This window comes from Pinus tabuliformis, chromosome 8, assembly GCF_031772625.1.
Source record: "Pinus tabuliformis cultivar Carrire ecotype Pingquan chromosome 8, CPIR1, whole genome shotgun sequence".
Taxonomy (NCBI): Eukaryota; Viridiplantae; Streptophyta; class Pinopsida; order Pinales; family Pinaceae; genus Pinus; species Pinus tabuliformis.
In genome coordinates, this window is record NC_142294.1 from 2073520541 (window position 1) to 2073543573 (window position 23033).

At 38.1% G+C, this 23033-nt stretch overlaps 1 protein-coding gene across 2 annotated transcripts in view; it reads right to left on the bottom strand.

Moving 5' to 3' along the window:
- LOC149244799 (protein LEO1 homolog) overlaps nucleotides 1–16516 on the bottom strand; it is a 76764-nt gene extending 60248 nt beyond the window's left edge. The window contains exons 1-5 of one of the 2 annotated variants that reach the window (XM_089375005.1): nucleotides 16239–16516; nucleotides 15511–15627; nucleotides 14836–15161; nucleotides 14191–14314; nucleotides 13740–13928 (exon numbers count right to left, since the gene is read on the bottom strand). In XM_089375005.1, the coding sequence (XP_089231131.1) occupies nucleotides 13740–13928; nucleotides 14191–14314; nucleotides 14836–15161; nucleotides 15511–15621 (750 nt within the window). In that variant the 5' untranslated portion in view covers nucleotides 15622–15627; nucleotides 16239–16516. The remainder of the gene's footprint in view (nucleotides 1–13739; nucleotides 13929–14190; nucleotides 14315–14835; nucleotides 15162–15510; nucleotides 15628–16238) is intronic. The other variant, XM_089375004.1, reaches the window with a different exon arrangement.
- Nucleotides 16517–23033: the final 6517 nt, after the last annotated feature.

Below are 23033 nucleotides of genomic sequence, written 5' to 3' on the forward strand. Positions count from 1 at the left end.
ACATTGTTCATATTAGCTGTTGCGGAATTTCGTGGATGCATGTTGATGAACAGGAGTGCTTTGTTGATGTGGCAATGCATTCTTTGGACTGCTGGTTTCATTCTGATTCCTGGGCACCTTCACCTTTTTCAAGGCAGCTCACATATCCCGAGGCTTCAGTCACACCTTCCAAAGTATTTTTGGGCTATACATGCATACATGGACATCCATATCACATGCTATGTGGAAGAGTGAAGAGTGCTCTTCCGAAATTGCATCTTTGAGCCTCATTTCATTATTTATGAGGGCCAACCTGTCTCATGAGAGACTATGACAACTATGGGGTAACTTGGATGACATGTATGGTTCACTTAGGTAACTTTTTGAAGTATCAATGCTTGGAGAGAAGATGTGGCACTTACCTCAAACAATTAGGATGGTGTGGACATAACAACTTGAAGACTAATGAGACAAACTTAAAGATCGACCCCATTGTATTTGGATGTCAATATGGCTGTTTGAGGGTTTCATGGCTAATTTTTGACTTGGAAAATCATCTCCATGCTTCATGGAGATCCCTTGACCTAATATGTGACTATGGGCACTCAATTTAGACCTATTTTGAAGGTAATGAAGCATCATATTACACCTTTATGGAGCTGTTTTGGAAGAGCAGCCCCATTTGGAGGCTTTAAGTCACTATTTTGGAGGATCGATTTGCACTTTTTATGAGGTGGCTTGAAGATTGTTGAAAATAGTAGCGAGAAAGGTTCCCTGATTTATGCCTTAATCAAATGGACCTCAACTAGTTTCTCCTTGACGTGTTCGAGTTCCCTATAAGTTAGACGAATTCCTATAATTTATGATTTGTTCCTAAAAGTTAGAATGAGTTATGAAACAATTAACTAATGTACAAAAGTGGAAGGCCGAGTTTATTGTCTTCTAGTGTGAGTTAATTTGGGTAAAGGACAAGTGATTGAATCTCAAGTTCTAGAATTGGGATGAGACTAGTTGCATGAGTTAGTTCAACTCAATTAACGCATCAATCACAAAATCAATTTCCTATAATATACTTTGTCAAATTCAGCCATTTGAATTGCTTATAAGGAGGAACGAAGGCACAATTGTATTCATTCTTGAGCACGAGTTTTGTGTGTGAGCTTGTGAGAGAGCAAGTCGAGTAGGAGGCTTGTGCAAGTTGATAGAGGGAAGAATTACCTTGGGAATGCGCTAGGAAATAGGAGGAAATTCCTAAGAAATAGGAGTTCCTTATGCGCTAGGAAATAGGAGGCTATTTCCAGGATTTGCGCAAGGATTTCGAGCTCATTCAGGCAAGGCAAGAAAGCAAGCAGATCAAGGGTCTTGCAGATTTGTTCAAGCTTAGTTCAAGCAAGGAGATCATTGTATTCTCTATTGAAACAAAGTTGTTTTGTAAGAGATTTATATCTCATTCTTCTATCAATAAAATTCTCAAGCAAGGAAAGGGCTTTCCCAGTTGGGTTCCCTAGAAAAATTGTGTTGTTGAATTGTGTGATTGTGTCTTTATTTATGTTCCTATTCCGCTGCAAAATAAGTGGAGAAATTATGTGTCTGCATGAAAAGAAATTAGTTTCACATTGTTCATATTAACAGTTGCAGAATTTCGTGGATTTTCTACATGGTATCAAAGCAGTGAAAGATTTGATAGATGGCCACAACAGAATTGAGAGATCAAGGTAGACTTGATGGCGCCTCGAACTTTGGTGTTGGAAAGTTTGGATGTCATTCTTGTTAGACAAGTTTGGACTGAAAGATTATGCAGAAAAAGGTATTGCAAAACCTTTAGATCCAAACTAGTTACGGCAGTTCCAAAGGGAGATGTCCAAGCCAAGATGATGATCCTAGATGGAGTTCAGGATCATATAGTTCTACATGTTTCTGGTAAGGATACCGCAAAGGAAATGTGGGATGTCGTAGTGAAGTTATATGAAGATCCCTCCAAAAATCGTAAAATGATTCTCAAGGAAAAGTTGAGGACAACCAAGATGCAAAGGGTGAGAACGTAACTTCCTATCTCACCAAAGTCCAAAACGTTCATGATGAGCATGCAACCATAGGGGAGAAACCAGATGACAGAGAACTGGTGCAGGTTGCTATAAACGAGTTTACCAAGGAGTGGGCTACCTTCGTTCAAGGGATTACTGAACGAGATAAACTGCCAAATTGGGAACACGTGTGAAGTGATTTCACTCAGGAGTAGCTCAAACTCAATCTTTTCGAGAGCAGCAATGGCAAGGGGTCGAAGGTTGAGAAGGAAGAGGAGAATTTTGCTATGTTCCACCAAGACTCCGGTGTGGGGAGACACGGGTGCAGGGAGGCGTGTGGGAGTACCCTCAAATTTTAGGGAAATTTCGGGGGTGCAGGTGGACATCAAGGTGTATAATTTTTAATTTTATATATATATATATATATATATATATAGATATTTCAAGTTCATATTCAATAATGAAAGCATAAATAGTTAGGGAATTTAGACTTCTGTGATCCATAACATTGTTAAGATAGTCTTCGGCAAAATCACATAACCAATCTTTTGTCAACGCGTTTCGAACCAACCAGTGTGGTTCATCGTCAGGACAAGTTGAAGAACCAATCTGGCTAAGCTAGATTAAATAGAGCGTGCAGAGACTCCAACAGCTATAATGCTAACGGCTAATTTGACCTAATGACCTAGTCAAACTACTAAAATAGTTAACTAATATTTCTAGAAATAGGTAAATAAAAGAATTCATTTGTTAATAATATTAATATTTTAATCATAATGGTCATTATATAATATATATTCAATGATTTAATATTATTCAATTATTATTTAAATAAAAGAATAATAAATTAATTTAAAAATAGATATATTATTAATATTATTTCGAATCTTAAGAGTATAATATTAATATTTTAATTATAAAGGTTATTATATAATATATATTCTAAATGATTTATTATTATATAATTATATTATCAAATAGTTATTATTAATAAATGGATATATTAAATAATTAAATTTTATTTGTTAGTTTAAAATAGATATATTATTAATAATATTTCAATTATTAAGAGAATCTATAGTATAATATTAATATTTTAATTATAGTGGTCATTATATAATATATATTAATTGATTTACTAATATTCAATTACTATTTAATTACACGTGCATGGTAATAAATCACTACTATTATTTTTTTTATAACTAAGTTACATTAGGTAATTATGTAATGATTACTTAATGGTCCATTGGTAAGTTAGTTCTTCATTATTTTAAATACAATGGTCATTAAAATAATAAGTTATATAAATTAATATATGTTTATTAATACTCTATAACTACTAACTAATTAGTATTAATAAACATATATTAATTTATATAGCTTATTATTTTAATGACCATTATATTTAAAATAATGAAGAACTAACTTACCAATGGACCATTAAGTAATCATTACATAATTACCTAATGTAACTTAGTTATAAAAAAAAATAGTAGTGATTTATTACCATGCACGTGTAATTAAATAGTAATTGAATATTAGTAAATCAATTAATATATATTATATAATGACCACTATAATTAAAATATTAATATTATACTATAGATTCTCTTAATAATTGAAATATTATTAATAATATATCTATTTTAAACTAACAAATAAAATTTAATTATTTAATATATCCATTTATTAATAATAACTATTTGATAATATAATTATATAATAATAAATCATTTAGAATATATATTATATTCTAACATTTATAATTAAAATATTAATATTATACTCTTAAGATTCGAAATAATATTAATAATATATCTATTTTTAAATTAATTTATTATTCTTTTATTTAAATAATAATTGAATAATATTAAATCATTGAATATAAATTATATAATGATCATTATGATTAAAATATTAATATTATTAACAAATGAATTCTTTTATTTACCTATTTCTAGAAATATTAGTTAACTATTTTAGTAGTTTGACTAGGTCATTAGGTCAAATTAGCCGTTAGCATTATAGCTGTTGGAGTCTCTGCACGCTCTATTTAATCTAGCTTAGCCAGATTGGTTCTTCAACTTGTCCTGACGATGAACCACACTGGTTGGTTCGAAACGCGTTGACAAAAGATTGGTTATGTGATTTTGCCGAAGACTATCTTAACAAAGCATAAATAGTCCCGGGAGCGGCTCAATTGGTTAATCCGAGAAATGTGAAATCGATGAAACTCTAAATACCCAGGTTCAAAATTCAAATCCCCCCTATTGTGACCCAGTCTACGGGGAGGAGGACATATCGTAGCTCCCCAGAGGTCTACTAGTAGTTACTTTTCAAGCGAGCTACTGGGTTCCTCTGGGTTACAAATAACAAAATAATGAAAGCATAAATAGACTAATAGCAATACATTCATCCACACATAAAATTTAAATTCATAATTAAATTAAATAATGACATACATTGATCCATCCTCATCATTCATTTTGATACATACATCATTCATATGACATACTCATCATTCATCCATACCATGAGATTCAATAATGAAATATTCAAATACATTGATCCATATCATTCATCTTTCATCATTCTATAATCTACATTGATTTAAAAATTAAATTCATCATTCATCATTCTAGAAGAGCTTGATGGCAAGGAAGAGAGCACAGCTCGACAGCAGGAGAGCATAGCTCGACGGCGGGCAAGAGAGCACAGCTTGACAGCGGGCAAGAGAGCACAGCTCGATGGCGGCAAGAGAGCACAGCTCGACGACAGCAAGAGAGCACTCAGCAAAGCTCGAAGACGAGCAAGAGACTTTGGGAAATGAATAGGTAAGTTAACCTCGGTAAATTTTAACTTTTTAATTTTTAGTTTTGTTTTATTTTTCATATTTTATTTTTAAGTTTTGTTTTATTTTTTTTTTTTAAGTTTTTTAATGTGAATTTTCAAAAATTTTATTATTGAGTGTTATTAGACAAATTCGAGGGGGGGACGCCCAAAAGCACCCCTTTGGGGAGTCGGGTCCTACACACAGAGGAAACGCACCCCCTGTGTCTCCCCACGACTCCCCAAAAGGGGTGCATGGGGAAACACACCCCCAAACACCCCCCTGTCCTGGGTACATGGGGTGTGAGGGGTGTGTGCACCCGACCCGTGGAACATTGGAATTTTGCTCTTGCAGGTAAGGCCAAGGGCAAGAAGGACCAAGGAGAGGCCAAGTCCAATCAGAAGGGCAAGAAGAAGGATCTAAGCAAGTGTTGAAATTTGGTACCGGAGGACAGGTGGTTCCCTTAGGCTTTGATCTTTGGCCTAGGGAAAAGTGTCCAAAAGAATTTAATTTTTCTCCTAAAGTGACTTTATAATTTTATAAAGTTAAATCTAATTTAAAAGTGACTTTAAGTGATAAAGTTACTAAGTCTAATTTTAAAGTAAATGAAAAATTAGAAAGGAAAAGTGACTTTGGAAATAAATGACTAAGTGGGTCTTTATTAAAGTGGGGTGAATTAAAAAATAGAAAGTGAGATTTAAATGAGCATTTAATCTCAGCCATTGATCTAAATCTATTTCAACCATTGGATTTAGAAATCACCCAAAAGTCACTTGGAGTTATATTAAAGGAGGAAAAGATCATTCATTCTTTCATGAGCAGATTGGGAGAAGGAGAGCAAGAGAGCAAGAGAGATTTTTGAGCAGGGAGGAGAAGGAGACAGCAGCTTGGCACACATTCCAAGGCAGCAGTTGAGCAGATTTGTACAGCTGATTCAGCACATAGTGAAAGACAGATTTTTGCACAAAAATCGAGGAGCAGTTTGCTGATTTTTCTGCACACAAAACGGAGGCCGTACAGCATTTATTGCTGTCCTGTTTGCTGTAATTTCCAGATTGCTGTGAGGCACGGGAAAGGAGATAAGTTGTAAATTTGCTTGCTGATTTTTTGCTGAATAATTCTCACTGTAAAAAGGCAATTTTCAGAAATAAAGAAGAGCTCTCAAACTGGTTTTCCCCAAGAGTTGTAGGGGGTTTTTCCAGGGTCACGTTGACCAAAAATATCAGTGTTTTAATGTGTTTTAATGGCTGTTTTTGATTGCTGATTTTTAATTCTGCAATTTCCAGCATTCTGAAAAATTTCCAGAATTTGTGTTTTCAGCAATATTTATTTTTTTCAGTCTGTTAAATGTATGGTTATGGGAATGGGCATTTAACTACATGGGAGAAATAAGGAGAAACTGAAAACCTAGGTGGGAAAACAGAAATTTCTACATGGTATCAAAGCTTGAGTGCTGAAAGGCAGTTTGGGACAGCAAAAGGAAAAATTACAGTTGCTGATTTTTCACTCAGAAAATTCCAGCAAGCTGATTTTTTCATAAACAGCAGTTTTATCTTTACTACAGCAGTGTTATTTTTTCAGTTTTAGGACAGCAGGATGTCATTGGGATTGAGGGTGGAAGATAGGCTGGATGGGCATATAAATTACAGTGTTTGGAAGGAGAGAATGCAGAGTATCTTTGAGGAGGCAGAAGTCTGGGATATCATGGTGCATACCGCACAGAACCCTGTTGTTGTGCCCACTGATGTTACTTAGTTGGCTGAGTATAAAAAGAAGAACAATAAGGGTAAGAGGCTGATTCTAGACGGAATCAAAGACCATTGCATTCCTCATGTGAAAGGAAAGAGCAATGCCCATGAGATGTGGACAGCATTGTCCAATCTCTACCAGAGTACCAATGAGAACCGGAAGATGGTCCTAAAGGAGAAGCTGAAGAACATTAAGATGGGGAATGATAGTGCAGCTGGATATCTCACAAAGATTACCAATGTGAGAGATGAGTTGGCAGCGATTGGAGAGGCCATTCCATCCACTGAGTTGGTGCGTATTGCAGTGAATGGCCTCCCCCGTTCATGGTTGAACTTTGTTGATGGGGTTTGTGCACGTGAGACCCTTCCCACATGGGAGAGGTTTTGGGATGATTGCATTCAGACAGAGATCAGGAAAGGACAGCTTGGGGCAGCCAAGCCAGTTGAGCAGGATGAGGACGTAGCACTGGTGGCAGGAGGCAAGAAAGGCAAAGGAAAAAAGCAGGCTTCCACAAGCAGTGGTGGGGGCAAAGGCAAAGGTAAAGGTAAACAGGGGAACACACAGAAGGACTATTCCAAGGTGAAGTGTTGGAATTGTCAAAAGATGGGACACTATGCAGTTGTGTGTCCGGAGAAGAAGAAGAAGAAGGGGAAGAACCAGAACGTGGCAGCTTCAGCAGAGATTAAGGACTTTGCTGGTCGTTTTGACCGAGAGTTTGCGTTCACTACGTGTGAGTCCTCTAGTGCAGGATCACTTGCCACACAGGTTCAGAGGGAGCATGCTTTTCCCTCGATTAGCGGAGCATCTTCAGGTATCTGGTATGTGGACAGTGGGGCTTCGCGTCACATGACAGGAGTCCGTGAGTACTTCTCAGAGCTTTCAGAGAGTGGCACTGATATTGAGGTAGTACTCGGTGATGACAGAGTTGTTAGAGCAGTCGGGGTGGGGACAGTGACATTTCAGAGGGAGTCCAAACCTCCCTTGAAGGTGTCAGAGGTTTCTTTATGTGCCAGGGATGAGGAAGAACCTCATATCCGTCTCAGCTTTGGAGGATAGAGGATATGACGTACTGTTCAGGGGAGGACAGGTGTTGATGTATCCCAGGGGCACTCCAGCTGATTCAACTAGAGTGATAGGTGTACGCCATGCAAAGGTGTACAAGTTTGCATTCCAACCCCTTTTGGCATTGAGCAGTAGTACCGACAACAGAGCTAGCAGTTCTGAGCTGTGGGAGATTTGGCACCGCAGGATGGGACATATGTATCATGGAGCCTTGAGGACATTGCGGGAGATCACTACAGGTGTGCCAGATTTCAGTATTGATCACTTTGATACTTGCAGAGGTTATGCGATGGGCAAGTTTGCCAAATCCCCTTTTCCCAGCAGTGACAGCAGAGCGACGGGGATACTTGATTTGATTCATTCCGATGTGAGCGGTCGGATGTCTCATGTTTCCTTGAGTGGATATGAGTACTATGTTTTATTCATTGATGATCACTCTAGGAGGACCTGGATTTATTTTTTGAAGACCAAGAGTGAGGTCTTCAAGCGGTTTCAGGAGTTCAGAGCTCTTGTGGAGACTCAGACAGGTCGAAAGATCAAGTCCTTGAGGTCGGACAATGGAGGAGAGTACACCCTTGGAGAGTTTGTTGACTATTGTGCGGAGGCAGGCATTAGGAGGGAGTTCACTGTTCCTTACAACCCCCAGCAAAACGGGGTTGCAGAGAGGAAGAACAGATCCATCATAGGGGCTGCCAAAGCCATGTTACATGATCAGGGGTTGTCATTGTTCTTGTGGGCAGAGGCCTGCAACACAGCTATTTACTTGCAGAACAGGAGTCCGCATCATGCCTTGGGGCACATGACTCCGGAGGAGGCTTTCTCTGGGAAGAAGCCTGATATTGGTCATCTTCATATCTTTGGATGCATAACATACTCCTATATACCCAAGGAGAAGAGGACCAAACTAAAGCCCACCGCAGAGAAGAGTATCTTTGTGGGCTACAGTGAGACCTCAAAGGCCTTTTGGATTTACATTCCTGCACAGAGGAGAGTTGTTGTCAGACGGGATGTGAAGTTCGAGGAGGACAGGGCCTTTAGGAGGTCACGGGAGTTAGAGTATCTGGATCAGCCAGACCCTCAGCAGCAGTTGAGTCAGTGGCAGGGATCCAGTGGGCAGGGATCAGGAGGATCCGGAGGTACATCTATGAGGATGTCAGGTCCATCAGTGAGCAGTGGCTCGCCGAGCCAGAGGGGTGGTGCTCCGGGCAGCATGCAGAGCAATTCACAGAGCAGTTCACTAGGGAGTCCACTGATGGACAGTTCACACGGGTGACGGTACCTCAGCTTCTACAAGTTCAGGTGCAGGCAGGAGGACAGCAGACAGACAGTCAGGAGTTCAGGCTACTGATGATGATGAGGAGGAGGAGTTTCATTCTCCAGTGGGAGAAGTGCGCTCAGGGAAGAGGAAGCCCAAGTGGCTTCATGACACCTTGAGAGATGCCACATCTGTTGCTGAGCCGAAGAGGCTGGTCAGAGAGAGTAGACCACCTGAGAGGTTTTGTAGCTATATGGCGACGGTTACCAGCATCCTTGACTCTGAGCCTTCTAGCTATGAGAAGGCAGCTAGCCAGCAGGTCTGGAGAGAGGCCATGCAGGAGGAGTATTCTTCTATCATGAAGAATGATGTTTGGGAGGTGGTGCCGAGGCCTGAGGGCAAATCCGTGGTTACTTCCAGATGGCAGCATTGAGAAATTCAAAGCGAGGTTTGTGGCTAGAGGGTTCTCCCAGGTAGAGGGAGTTGATTATGAGGAGACCTTCGCTCCCGTGGCTCGATATACTTCGATCCGCTCCATTATATCGATAGCAGCAGAGATGGGTTGGAAGATCCACCAGATGGATGTGAAGACCGCATTTCTCAATGGCTTCATACAGGAGGAGGTGTACATTGAGCAGCCACAGGGCTTTGAGGTGCATGGAAAGGAGTCCCATGTGTGCAGATTGAAGAAGGCCCTTTATGGCCTGAAGCAAGCTCCCAGAGCTTGGTACTCCAGGATAGATACATACTTGCAGGGGATGGGTTTCACAAAGAGTGAGGCAGATCCGAACCTTTACTTTATTGTGATTAGTGAGGAGCCTCTCATTCTGGTGCTGTATGTGGATGACTTGATCATTACAGGTGCAGAGAGACTCATAGAGCACTGCAAGAGAGATCTTGCGGTGGAGTTTGAGATGAAGGACATCCGCTTGATGCATTACTTTTTGGGTTTGGAGGTGTGGCAGGAGGAGGGGCATTTCTTCCTGGGGCAGGGGAAGTATATTGTGGACATCCTTAGCAGATTCCACATGGAGGATTGTAGACCCATGTCGACACCGATGATCACCAACTGGAAGAAGCTTCATGCTTCGGATTCCGAGTTGGTGGATCCCACATTGTACAGGCAGCTGATTGGTTCCTTGATGTATTTGATCAACACTAGACCAGATATCTGTTTTGCAGTCAACACGATGAGTCAGTTTATGTGTGAGCCTAGGAAAGTTCACTGGGTGGCTGCAAAACACATTTTGCGGTACTTGCAGGGGACAGTGGATTATGGTCTGAACTACAGGCAGGGAGATGGAGTGAGATTGGCAGGATACACTGATTCTGATTGGGCAGGTTGTGCTTCTGATAGGAAGAGCACTTCAGGGTGCTGTTTTGGGTTGGGTTCAGCAGTAGTGTCATGGTTCAGTGGGAAGCAGCAGTCAGTAGCACTGAGTTCAGCGAAAGCAGAGTATATGGCAGTCAGTCTAGCTAGTTGTGAGGCTATCTGGCTTCGCAAAATGTTGTTTGGCTTATTTGGTCAGCCGTTGAGACCTTCAGTGATTTACTGTGATAATCAGAGTTGCATTAAACTCACGGAGAATCCAGTATTTCATGACAGGTCAAAGCATATCGGCATCAGATATCATTTCATCAGAGACTATATTCAGAAGGGAGCTGTGAAGCTTGAGTATATTTCCACTGATGAGCAGGTTGCAGATATCCTTACCAAAGCCTTACCACGGGGCAAGCATGTCTACTTCAGAGACAAGATGGGTGTGGTGAGGAACACCTTCCTCGGTAAGAGGGAGTGTTGAAATTTGGTACCGGAGGACAGGTGGTTCCCTTAGGCTTTGATCTTTGGCCTAGGTAAAAGTGTCCAAAAGAATTTAATTTCTCCTAAAGTGACTTTATAATTTTATAAAGTTAAATCTAATTTAAAAGTGACTTTAAGTGATAAAGTTACTAAGTCTAATTTTAAAGTAAATGAAAAATTAGAAAGGAAAAGTGACTTTGGAAATAAATGACTAAGTGGGTCTTTATTAAAGTGGGGTGAATTAAAAAATAAAAAGTGAGATTCAAATGAGCATTTAATCTCAGCCATTGATCTAAATCTATTTCAGCCATTGGATTTAGAAATCACCCAAAAGTCACTTGGATCACCCAAAAGTCACTTGGAGTTATATTAAAGGAGGAAAAGGAAGAAAAGATCATTCATTCTTTCATGAGCAGATTGGGAGAAGGAGAGCAAGAGAGCAAGAGAGATTTCTGAGCAGAGAGGAGAAGGAGACAGCAGCTTGGCACACATTCCAAGGCAGCAGTTGAGCAGATTTGTACAGCTGATTCAGCACATAGTGAAAGGCAGATTTTTGCACAAAAATCGAGGAGCAGTTTGCTGATTTTTCTGCACACAAAATGGAGGCCGTACAGCATTTATTGTTGTCCTGTTTGCTGTAATTTCCAGATTGCTATGAGGCACGGGAAAGGAGATAAGTTGTAAATTTGTTTGTTGATTTTTTGCTGAATAATTCTCACTGTAAAAAGGTAATTTTCAGAAATAAAGAAGAGTTCTCAAACTGGTTTTCCCCAAGAGTTGCAGGGGGTTTTTCCAGGGTCACGTTGACCAAAAATATCAGTGTTTTAATGTGTTTTAATCGCTGTTTTTGATTGCTGATTTTTAATTCTGCAATTTCCAGCATTCTGAAAAATTTCCAGAATTTGTGTTTTCAGCAATTTTTATTTTTTTCAGTCTGTTAAATGTATGGTTATGGGAATGGGCATTTAACTACATGGGAGAAATAAGGAGAAACTGAAAACCGGGGTGTGAAAACAGAAATTTCTACAGCAAGATCAAGTGCTTCCATTGCCATGAGTTTGGACACTATGCCACTAAGTGTCCTAAACGGAAGGAGTCTAGTAAGGATCATATAGTTGCATCAGCAAAGGTAAATGCATTTTTTCCCAGTTTGAGAAAAATATTTCATTGATAGCTTGCATGGCAAGCTCGAAAAATAGCAATATATGGTATATTGATTCAAAAGCATCCTTCCACATGACCGGGAACAAGAAGAGTTTCAGCCACCTGAAGGAGAAGGACATGCAGTTTCAGATTGAGCTAGGAGATGATGGTCAATATGCAGCTAGAGGAGTTAGTACTGTCAATTTTCAGAGGGAGTCAAGTAATCCTTTTAATCTTAGAGATGTTCTCTATGTTCCAGGATTGAGGCAGAATCTTGTTTTGATAGCTAACCTTGAGGACAAGGGATATGATATCATCTTCAGCAGAGGTAAGGCTTACCTCCAACACTAAGCTAGACCTAAGGAATCATGAGATATAATATTATTTTATTGTAAAGGAAGTTTAGCATCATTTATATAACAAATGCACTTCCTTAATTGTACTCATGGTTGGATCTTGGAGAGCTCTCCCTTATTGAAGCCTAATCAATATATCTTTCCTGGAGCATTTATGGTGTTAAGGGTTCTTTCTTTATGGATGAATGTTGTCAACTATTGAAGCTTTTCCTACATGATTTTATTTTGGTGCATGAAAATTAAAGGTGGAACGTTCAAATCTTCTATGAGCCTTTCAAGATCAATCCATTGAAGGATAACTTTATCACTTGGAAGGAAGAAGTTTATGTTTTGTCTGCATTCTTCCTTTATTAATTTGATGAACATTTAATACCATGCTTTGCTCTTCCTTGTGGTTCCTTGGTTGAAGTATTACGCGATTTCATCAAGTCATAGTTGACTTTGGATGGTGAAGGTTGCCTTCCATTGAAGCCCCTTCTTGTAGACCTTATGTTCATTGTAGATGTTATTTGGTTGAGAGATTGTTTAGCCTTGTGGTTCTAGTCTCAAATCCTAATTCCTGAAGGAAATAAGCCAACTCCTTGGAGGGTTTTCTCCTTCACCTCATTGCCGTTGGATTTAGCACTGATCTCTATGTCCTTCCATCACTTATTATAGCATAAAGTGTGAGAAAGCATTGTTATGAGCCCAAGAGCTGTATTGTCAGAGTATTGTTATGATGTTTTGACATTAAGTAATTGTTGTGTTGCATGTTTTCAGCTGAATAGAGTTTAGTCATTCTACAAATTGTTGAGCAACACAACCTTATGGTGTCTTCTGTTGAGAATTTCTTGTGGTGATCATTTAAGTATTTGATGTTCATTCAGATTTCAAGTCCTTCCTGTGACATGCTAGCACTCGCACTTGTGGACACAAGCAACTACACGCAACAGCAGTTGGGGCCAGGTGCAAGTCCTGGGTGACTTTGGAAGAATAGATACCTCCCATTCGCAGCTGCTTAGCTAAAAAGTCACCAAAATGGCTTGTGCTAATGGATACCTCATAAAGCTAAATATGGGAACATTAACCTCAACCATGATAAGAGGAAGTTTGTTCAAAATAAAAACCTATAACAGATCTTAGTTGTCTACAGTGACACAGACATCTGCTGTTGTTGTAACAGAGAAGAACAGTACAACACTTTAATTAAAAAATAAAAGCCAGTGGATTTTGACTGCCTCTTAAAGAGACCAATATAAAAGATTAATGTGAAAATGACCACTGTTGTTGATAAAACTCCAAGTATTTTGAATAGCGGTGCACAGTCCATGAACTGCATCCACTTTTGAATTTCCAAGCACAAGAGAAGAAAAGTGGATCCAAGTTGCACAAAAGGTGAAAATCTGGACTAGGTAAAATTTATGCCTGACAAAACATCTCTGATGATTCACCTTGTCTGGTTGACCTGGAGGTGGGCGTAATGGAAACTCCAGCTCTAAGGGAGGACCTACTGGACTAGGTAAAATTTATGCCTGACAAAACATCTCTGATGATTCACCTTGTCTGGTTGACCTGGAGGTGGGCGTAATGGAAACTCCAGCTCTAAGGGAGGACCTACTGGTTTCTCTTTTTGCCTTTGCTCGTATTGTTGTTCTTCTTCTGATTCATACTGATCCACTTCATCGTGTATTATATCTTCCGGATGTAATCCCCTTTGTTCACTTCCTCCCTCCTCTGAAGCAGCCCTCTGCAAATTAATAAAGAAATCAATTTCATTAAACATTATTTATACCACCATGCAGTTTAGTGATGAAAATAAATATGGTATTATAGAAATAAGACGTGTCAATGGGAGTGCTGGCCAAACAGTTCCAATCAGTCTAGACTTTAACCTATAAGAAACATTATTAAACAAAAGTGGAGACAATCCTTACTCATCATGTTCTAACAATGATTGAATATAATATTTGATTATATTTCTATCATGAGTTGAACATCTTTGTACTTACACCCGCACTTTGCTCTGGACTATGCTGAGCAGCATATTCTGGTTGTTCTTCCTCATCAGAATAACCAAAAACATCACGCATATCTGCTGCTGAACGAGTTACGTGGTGACCATCACCTTGATCACTGAGTTCCACAAAGAAAATAAAATTTATGTCATAGAAACAAAATGAAGTGATTTATTCATGTCTGATTTTGGATCACAATATAAATAAGAAATAGTTATTCTAACTAGTAAAACACAATGTCCAGATGAAAATCTAGCCTTTATACTAGAAGGAAAGAAAATGTCCTGATTAAATCAAGTTGAGTTCTGCATAAATTCAATATAGCAACCAGAGACATCTAGCAATGTACTTGAATCTAGTTCATTGTTACATTATAGTGACTTATCAAAAATGACAACCTGCACCAGCTCTTGTTATATGGATAACCAAATACCTGGATAGATGAGAAACATGTCTGGACTCAGACAGAAAGGAAGCAAAACAAAAGGAATAAGTTTTAGCCTACTATAATATCTTCTTCCTACAAAAGCTGGAGGCATACGATTTAAAAAACGGCTTCCTCCACCAGATGATTAGGCAGACAGTAACAGTAGCGACATTAAATATATGCTAAATTGAAATGTGCAAGACTTGAATCACCTTAGTTCTCTGACTTGTTCAACTTCTCCATCCTCATCCTCTAGATCTTTTTGTTCATGAGATCTTTCAGAGACACTTAGACTGATTTCTTGTCTTCTACTGGTTGCCTCTCTTGCATCATATCCTTCTGCATCACTCTCTGCTTCCTTTCCTTCACTCTCAACCCTTTGATCGCTAGTATCTCTTTCTGGTGAGCTTCTAACCATTTTTTCTTCACTCTCTTCTCTTTCGGGTTCGGTATCTGCTCTTTCTCCTTCACTTTCAACATCAACTTCCCCTTCCCCTTCAACGTCAGCTTGGCCTTCAGCTTCCCCTTCGCCTTCATCCTATGATGCAAGTTACATTACCAGAAGCAAATCCATCAGGCTCAGTTACACGTGATAAGCAAAGCATAGAGGGGAAGATATGATATTATATGAATTGAAAAGGAAAATAAATTGCAGATTTCAGACCTCTGTCAAATCCCAGAAGTTAATATTGGCATTTATTAGGTCTCTAAATCCAAGTCCATAAAACTTTAATATGGTTCAAACAAAGCATTTCTCGGATTTCCAATCCCTGATAGCACAGGAGCTTTCTCTAATATCACCCCACATTTTGAGCATTCGACAGACTACAGGAACACAGGAACAAATAATGAGTATGATAATAATTTGTAGGTGCAGATTAACTCACGGAAACATATGCTGATTGTCGAACAGCTTCTTGCTCGGAGTCTACTTCATCCTCTGATTGGTCTTCTCCAAACAAATTCTGCATCATTTCTTGGCGTCTCTCTTCCCCCATGATGGCCTGTTTCATGGATTTTGATATTAATATACTCAGAGAAGTATAATACACAAACTTCCATCGCAATCAGTCCTTCCAAAAAACAAGTCCTCTACGAGATCCTAGCAACCTTGACAACTTGTAAACTAAACAAAAGAAAAATAAAGATTTCTAGCGAGCTTGACAACTTAGTAAGACCTTGAATAATAAATGTTTTTAAAAAAGCTCCCGAGGACATGGAATCTATCATTCTAAAAAATAATATTAACAGGCCATTCTATTGACGCATAAGGGTCAATCTCGGAACGCATTTGTAGTAGAAGCCCAAATGCCTATCGAATATGATACCAAGGACTATAAGAGGCAAAAAAATCCCAAGGTAATGCCCATTGTATACAGCGCATGTAAAAAAACATTGCCGGAGAGTTTCTTATAATTTCATTTCACCAAAAGCCCTCTGATTTTGTGCCTCAATTAATCATTTGCATGCAATTCAATTAATGTTGCCCACATTTTTACAGTCTCGATTAATTCAATAAAATCAATAGCTCACTTATTGTAGTTTGTGAAGGGACAATCCTTCTGATAATCTTCGGAACAACAAAACACTACATTGGTTCTGAAATAAAGCACACCTCGTATGAATAACCCTCCCGGCCGAGGGAAATGGGCGAATCCTCGGCGAATGAGGTGGACCTTGATTGTTTGCTTGAGGTTAGTAAAGCACGCTTTGATGGTTTGTTTGCAGATAGTAAAACACCCTTTACTTGAAGTTAGTTAAACTCTCGCAGGTTTACAGAAATTCACGGACCTGAATATCTGTTCGGAATTTCGTTTTTTTTAATTGTTTTTGGAAATCTGGAATCCAAAAACCTTCCCAGTCCTTACCTTTATTTATTTATTTATGTTCGAATACCATGGTTTATTTAACTTTTCAATTTATGAGCTGGATCATGTTTTTTAACTAAGCTTCCGTGCGAAAAAAGATTATGTTTTTTTAACTAAGCTTCCGTGCGAAAAAAGATTGAATCGACGCTCATCTCAATTCTTCGTTCATATGTCCGCACCCGTACTTTCTACAAATGAAAGTTTCATTATTTGTGGTTTAACACATGTTATCGATTTTTTTAATTGGTTATACGTGAAGTGAAAATTTCATTATTTGTGGTTTAACGATGGTTAATGATTTTTTTTTATTGGTTATATATTTGTTAGAAAGAAGAGAATTTCATAAGGGTGGAAAAAGATTATGTTTTTTTAACTAAGCTTCCGTGCGAAAAAAGATTGAATCGACGCTCATCTCAATTCTTCGTTCATATGTCAGCACCCGTACTTTCTACAAATGAAAGTTTCATTATTTGTGGGTTAACACATGTTATCGATTTTTTTAATTGGTTATACGTGAAGTGAAAATTTCATTATTTGTGGTTTAACGATGGTTAATGATTTTTTTTTATTGGTTATATATTTGTTAGAAAGAAGAGAATTTTAGAAGGGTGAAAAGTATTATAGAAAAAAAAAAAAAATGAATAAATAATAAAAAAAAAAAATTATTTTAATGTTCACAAGGTTAAAGATAGTCTATGGGAGAGATTGCTTCTTCATGATGCATTTTGCCCTTTTTCTGTGAAGCTTCACAATAAATGCTCCCAGCTTTTCGACAAACCCCTCGCTAAATAAATTATCCCTAGAGCTAGCTGCTAGCATATCTGCATAACTTTCCCTGTTGCCTTTGAAGGCCTCACATTCTAAAATGAAATATTTTTCTGTTTCCACTTTTCCGAAAGAACAAAAAATGCATACCCTTTCCTCCCACACTTCCTTTGGCCTTTTCCAGCGCCCTGTTTCACAACTGAGTTGATGAGAATTAGTCCTTAACTGAGCAATAAGAATTTTGGCTCTGCAAGAAATATTGGCCTCTATGTATGCTTTTGGTTGATGATTATGAGTGGGATTAAACACTTCAATATAGTAATTTTTCTTTCTTCCTAGCTCCTTTATCCAAAGTACATGTGTGGAACTTTTCCATAACAAAAGCTTTTATCTCTTTGTTGTTTATGGGACACGCGTTCAAGCAAATACCCCATTTACTAAACCATTTGTTATTTTGGTGCATCCAAGTTTTTTTGCTCTTGCACAATCTATCATTAAAGACAACCTTAGGCCATCTACCCTCTTCCATTTGCTCAATTTTTTTTAAATACCTTACGACCTGCACCATAGCAATTGCTTCAATAGGAGCAGTCCATGTTTCACTTAACAAGATATCATAAGGAACTGCGCTTTTAATCTTAAATTTGTTTGTAATCAAACGCTTCTAAATTTTCTCAATTTGTTTCCACTGCATGTCGGAGGTACTACTAGCCCACAGTTCACAAACATAGAGAATCACCGAAATCACTAGAAGCCCAAAAAGAGTTTGAGTGGTCTTCCAGTCCCATAACTCTGCCTCTCTACACCTATTTTGAAAAGCATAGAATGCTTTCCAACCCCCCAAAGTTCTTTTCTTTCTACAACCATTCCAGCTTAGATTTTTGTTGAAGTCAATCCCAAGGTATTTGTAATCCGCAACTTCTTCCAAAATGTTGCCTTCAAAGTATAACTTATGCTGGTTATGTTTTATTTTCTTAGAGAAGACCACTACTTTCGTTTTGTTGATATTGACTTGCATCCCCACACTTCTACAAAAATGCTCAAGGGATAGTAAGTGCTCTTGCAAACCAAGAGCCAATTTAGCAATCAGAATAAGGTAATCTGCATACAAAAGAAGCCTTATAACAAACTTGCACGATAGATACCATCACCCCCTTGCAAATTTAACCACTCCTCAAGCTTGTCTATATATAAAGCAAAAAGGATAGGAGACAGTGGGCAACCTTGCTTGACCCCAATATCGCTTCTAAAACTTTCAGAAATGCCTGTTGAAGTTCTAATTTTGACTTTCACATCTTCATACAGCCTATGCATAGCTGCTCTCAAATGTTTAGGAACCCCAAGTTCCTCCATTCTCTGCCAAAGTTTATCCCTAGGAACCGAGTCAAACGCTTTTCTGAAATCAACAAAGCAACAAAAGACTTCTTCCTTTTTCTCCCAAACTTTTTCAATGATGTGCCTTAAAGTTATGCAATGATCAACTGTGGAATGTTTAGGTCTAAAACCTGCTTGCCCTTTAGCACGCTTATCTCTTTCTTCTGCCCACTTGCTAATTTTGTTTTCTAGCATGCAAACAAAGGGTTTATCATGATGGTCCTATAATTGGAGGGAATATTGACGTCACCGCTCTTGAAAAGAGGTATTTCCAAACTAGTTGACCAATCTATGGGAAGCCCTTGTTGTATGATGTTGTTGAAGATTTTTGTAATGTGAGGTGCAAGAATCTTTGAGCCCCACTTTAGATATTCTGCTTGGAGTTCAGCTAAGTCTTTTGCTTTTCCAACACCCAACTTCTTGATACCCATCTCTACCTCTTGTACTGTGAAGAGTTCAGTATCAATGTTGACCAAGGGGGGAGGGTCAACCTTGGGAACCTACTCATAGAGTTGTCTTGCATAGTCAAACCATTTAGAAGTTGTAATATTATTTCCAATTTGTGTCTTTTTCTATTGGAGTTCCTTCCAAAATAATTTGGGATTATTTTTCCCAAGGAAGATTAGTTCTTTCCTCCTTGAAACCATGAAATCAACCTTTTTCTTGCTTAATAATTGCTTGTATGATTTGAGCTTTATGTTATCCTTGTTTGACTCTTTCCACATTCTCCTTGCCTTTTTGCATTCCTCGTCAAACCAAGCATTAACCGGAAAGCAATTTGTTTCAGACTTCTTAATTTTTGTTCTTTTGCACTTTGTAAGTGCGCATTGAATTAAATGTGTTAATTCATGACTATGAAGGCCGTGAATTGTAATTTTCTCCTTCTCACATAGCCTCTCTAGCGTCATTTTGAAGGTATTACAATTTTCTGGCGTCAAAAGAATTCTGCCCTGTGGGAGATTTTGTTGGACATGCTGAATTTTTTACTCTAATTGTTTTTTTCCAATCTAAGAGAAACATAAATAAATTGGCTTGTGATCTAATTTCAAATCCCACGGCTGATCTCCAACCAAAACTTCTTCAATTTTCTCACACAAACCATGCAAGCAAATTACATAATCTACCACACTTGCTCCATTGTAAGTATTGCAAGTGAAATTACCAAACTTTTCCCATCTAGTCAAGCCATTACAAATGACTAAATCAAAGGCCCCACATAGAGTAAGCAATTGTTCACCAAAGAGATTGCAGCCCTTGTCCTCTGAAATTCTTTCCCACTAATGATTACTTTCTTCTGTAAGCCAAATGGGGTCACAATCATCTTCACAACAAAGAATTCTAGCTCGCTCACTTGCAGTCCTAGCATTGAAATCAACCACTATAAGGACTTCACCTAGCTACGAATATGTTGCAATATCCGCTTTTAAAGCTACAAATGCGTCTTTGTGGTCAAGCCCTCTACCTTTGTAGATTTTTGAAACCTGTGGTGCAAAATAGCATGTTGCAATTCTGATGTGGTTTCCATTTCTGATACTGTAAACCAAATGAATTGCTTATCTGAGTCTTCTTTTTCTAACTAAATAAGACGACCTTCTTTCTCCCTTACTAAAACCGTGATACCCCCGTTCCCTTTGCCATTCCTTGCTACCTTGTTCCACACTGCCATCTTCCAGTATCCTCCAAACAAAGGTGTCTTGCACCCTTCATGCTCATGTGTTTCTATGAGGCAAATTATGTCTCTATTTTCCACAATAGGCCCTAACCCAAGTCCTCGTCTCCATGGGTAACCTCTGCAGTTCCAACAAACTAATCTTAAGGAAACCTGGGTATGACTTGATTGCTATTTATTTTGACATGCAAGACTCACATTTGGGTCTTTGTCCCTGTTTTTCCATAACGACCTTGCTTTCTGATTTCCTGTTGAAGAGTTTGTTGCCTCTTCTTTATTACCATCTTGCTGCTATGTTCTGGAAGGATGTCCAAATTGTGCTATCACAACTTTGCTTTATAAATCCATGCTCTCTTTCCTTCATCTCTTGTTGCCCTAACCTTTAAAATTTCCTCTTTTCTTTCCCCCTGTTGTTTTACAGTTAAATCTTCTTCTAAGAAAAAACAAGAACCCCTCAAGAGATATTTCTTGCTTAGAATAATATATTTATCACGCAAGTTAGGCATAATGACTTTTATGGGCCTGGCTCTCTCCCCGTTAAACTTACCCACCCTCCATGCTTGACATATTTGTCCTTGCCATAGCAACTTGTCTTTCAAGAAGTCTCTTGCAAGGTCAAGAGTACATTCATTTTTCCCATAGTCTTCCACCCCTTTAATAATTATGTTTGCTGCCCTATTTTGTCTTTCCTTGCCTTCATTATCTTGCATGTTGTCAACCTGAATATTTGTTTCTCTTTTCTTATTAGCAGAATTTCTAATAACTTGAGCCCAAGTTTTGGAAACTCAGGTGGAATCTCCTTTTGTTTCTTCTCTTGCGTTCTCTTCATGGTTGTTTATTTGGGCAATCATTTTCCCTTTATCCTAGGATGATTTCACATTCACAACCTTTGTACTTTCCATTATAGATTTCTTTATGTTTTGCACATCTGCCTTCATGCGTTGTCATTCTGTCTTCGTATTTCAAAACAGATGTAGAGAGGTAGAGTTGTGGGATTGGAAAATGATTAAAGTGTTTTTTGGACTCCTAATTTATCTAGTGATATTACATGGATGTGAACTGTGGGCTAGTAGCATCCCTGTTTCAAAATGGAAACAAATTGAGAAAATCTAAAAACGCTTGATCATGAGCAAGTTCAAAATAAAAAGTCTAGTTCCTTATGAGATAATGTTGAGTGAAATAGGAGCAGTTCTCATCGAAGCAATTGCTATGGTGCATCTTATAATGTATCTGAAAAGAATTGAGCAAATAGGATTTTTTTAATTGGTTATAAGTGAAGTGAAAATTTCATTATTTGTGGGTTAACACTAGTTAACGATTTTTTTTATTGGTTGTATATTTGTTAGAAAGAAGAAAAATTTAGAAGGGTGGAAAGCATTATATGCATTTCAAAACAGATGTAGAAAGGCAGAGTGATGGGATTGGAAAACAATTAAAGTGTTTTTTGGACTCCTAATTTGTCTAGTGATATTACATGGGTGTGAACTGTGGCCTCGCAGCATCCCTCTTTCAAAATGGAAACAAATTGAGAAAATTCAAACATGCTTGATCATGAGCAAGTTCAAAATAAAAAGTTCAGCTCCTTATGAGATAATGTTGAGTGAAATAGGAGTAGTTCTCATCGAAGCAATTGCTATGGTGCATCTTATAAGGTATCTAAAACGAATTGAGCAAATGGGAGTAGGTAGATGGCCGAAAGTTATCTTCAATGAAGGCATGAGTGAAAGAAAGAAATCATGGACGAGACAAAACAATAAATGGATGCAAAAATAGAGTATTTACCTTAATGCATGTCCCTCAAATAGCAAGGAATTAAAGAATTTTGTTATGGAGAAGTTATGTAAGCGTATATGGGCAAAAGAGTTGGGTAGAAAGAGGAAGTACTATGTTTAAGAATTCAACCCCGCTTGTGATCTCCAACAAAAAGAGTACATTGGAGCTAGCATTTCGTGGAGAGAAAAGATTCTTATTGCTCAATTAAGAACTAACTCACATCAATTTCGGTGTGAAAAGGGACAGTGGAAGAGACCTAAAGAAGCTTGGGAATAACAAGTGTGTGTTTTTTGCACTTCTAGGGTAGTGGAATCGGAAAAGCATTTCATTTTGGAATGTGGTGCTTTCAGAGACATCATGGACAGTTATAGCAGTAAGTTAGCATCAATTCTTTGGCATTGTCTTTTCAGTGAGGGGACTGTTAGAAGATTGGGTCAACTCATCATCAATTTGAGTAAAAAAAGGGATTGAATTGCAAAAGACAAAAGACAAGGAGGAGAGTAGTCCCATAGACTATTTTTAGTCTCGTGGATGTTAAAATAGCATTCATTCATTCATACTTGAAGTGAAAATTTCGTTAATTGTGGGTTAACTCGGGTTAATATGTTTTCTTGGGTTGGTTTCTTGGAAAACCAAGAGGAAGAAATAATTTAAACGGTTTTTTTGGGTTGGTTTTTTGGCCTTTTTAGAAGAAGAAATTTTAATGTTAACGAGGTTAAAGATAGCCTATGGGATAGACTGCCTCACTATTGGATATCGGGATTTAGCCTTTGCCTATGAATGAATTATATTTTAATGTCCACGAGACTAAAAATAGTTCATGGGACCACCAACATCTCTGTTTTTTTCCTTTTGCAATTCAATCATTTTCTTATTCAATTTGATGATGAGTTGACTCGACCTTCTAACAGCCCTCTTGCTGAAAAGATAATGCCAAGAGACCAATGCTAACATATTACCA